Source organism: Entamoeba dispar, genomic scaffold, assembly GCF_000209125.1.
Source record: "Entamoeba dispar SAW760 scf_1105229461663 genomic scaffold, whole genome shotgun sequence".
Taxonomy (NCBI): domain Eukaryota; phylum Evosea; order Mastigamoebida; family Endamoebidae; genus Entamoeba; species Entamoeba dispar.
Window position 1 is genome coordinate 1 of NW_001854805.1, and position 1,424 is coordinate 1,424.

The window sequence follows — 1,424 nt, forward strand, 5'->3', positions numbered from 1 at the left end:
AACAATGCAAATGATGATATAAATTAGAATTTCAATACAATGTTATGAGAAAGAAGAGATGAGTGAGATGATATTGAATAAAAGAGAATGATGAAATTTAAATATAAAATTATTCATAAAATTAAATTGTATTTACTTCAGAAATAATAACACAATAACATGTTTAATATTTAAATTAAATGAGTACCAATATTTATATGAAAATACTCATGGACATTATATAAAAATATTCATTTCACTTTTATAATAATCACATGTTCATTAATTGTTTACATCATATTCAATACAATATTTATTATTTTATTATTTAATTGATATAATAACAACAATGATAAGTGTTAATAATATAATAAAACAAATATGAAGTGATTATAAATAAAAAGAATAAATACTAACAGATATAAATACAGAGAATATAAGTAATGGTAAATGAATCATTTCATGATTTTATTAATCATTTACAAATGAATTAATATCATAACTAACATCTATTAACAATATATGATATTAAAATATTTCATATTTATAATAATTAATGATTAGTATATCTCAATTTAAATATATTTTATCATTCATCAATCAATATGTCTCATTATTGAAGTTACAATTTATTATTTTAAATATTCATTTGAATTCTCTTTCATTATTTCCATTGTTTCTTTTATTTCTTATTTGTTTTTATCTATTTCTATATCCATTAATCAATATGTATTTTTATGACATTTATGACATGATTGTATTTATTCTATCAAATGAAATAGAATAAAATAATGATGAGATAAATCATACCAATATTCATTAAAGTATTATATGAATATCAAATGTGATGTTATATAATAATTAATCAATTTTCAATACAGATAATGTACTCCCATCATTCTTCTAACATTTGTACTTCTTATTTGATAATATTTATCATTCATTTATCATGTATCAGTTATATTTTGTTGTTTCTTTTCTATCTTATGATAAAAAATAAGAATGATAAGAATATGAACAAATAACAATGAAAGAAGTGAATAAAAAAAGAAATATGAAATTACATAAGAATTAAACAATAAATTAACTGAATAATAATCTCATTTTAACTAAATAACAATCATTACATTAATTTAATGAATAAAATGAAATGATGTTAAATAAAATGATAAATAATAAATAAATGATGTGTTATAAATGTGTATTTAATTATTTAATCATCTGATTTTGATCTGGTATTCATTAAATTAAAATGGAAGAGTTAATAAACAAGAACACTCATTTCTTTAAAGAAGAAATAGAAACAATTCCAAATATTCAACAATCAATTGATGATATTAATAAACATTATCATTGTTATTTAGGAAGTATTAAAAATGAAATATTTGAAATAAAACCAGATGAAACATATTCAGAAGCTATTAAAAGAGGAGAAGGAATATTTG

At 18.1% G+C, this 1,424-nt stretch overlaps 1 protein-coding gene across 1 annotated transcript in view, besides 5 other annotated features; it reads right to left on the reverse strand.

The window, feature by feature from the left end:
* Window positions 1-93: 93 nt before the first annotated feature.
* Window positions 94-128: a sequence feature (AT_rich).
* A 159-nt stretch (window positions 129-287) lies between these two features.
* Window positions 288-323: a sequence feature (AT_rich).
* A 173-nt stretch (window positions 324-496) lies between these two features.
* Window positions 497-569: a sequence feature (AT_rich).
* A 39-nt stretch (window positions 570-608) lies between these two features.
* Window positions 609-718: a microsatellite.
* Window positions 719-1,121: 403 nt separating this feature from the next.
* Window positions 1,122-1,424: a repeat region.
* The window catches only part of EDI_347310 (heat shock protein, putative), a gene marked incomplete at both ends in the record, with an annotated part of 1,653 nt that continues 1,619 nt past the window's right edge, over window positions 1,391-1,424 (reverse strand). The window contains one exon of the mRNA XM_001733387.1: window positions 1,391-1,424. This exon is cut by the window's right edge and continues 1,619 nt beyond it. Coding sequence (XP_001733439.1) covers window positions 1,391-1,424 — 34 coding nt within the window.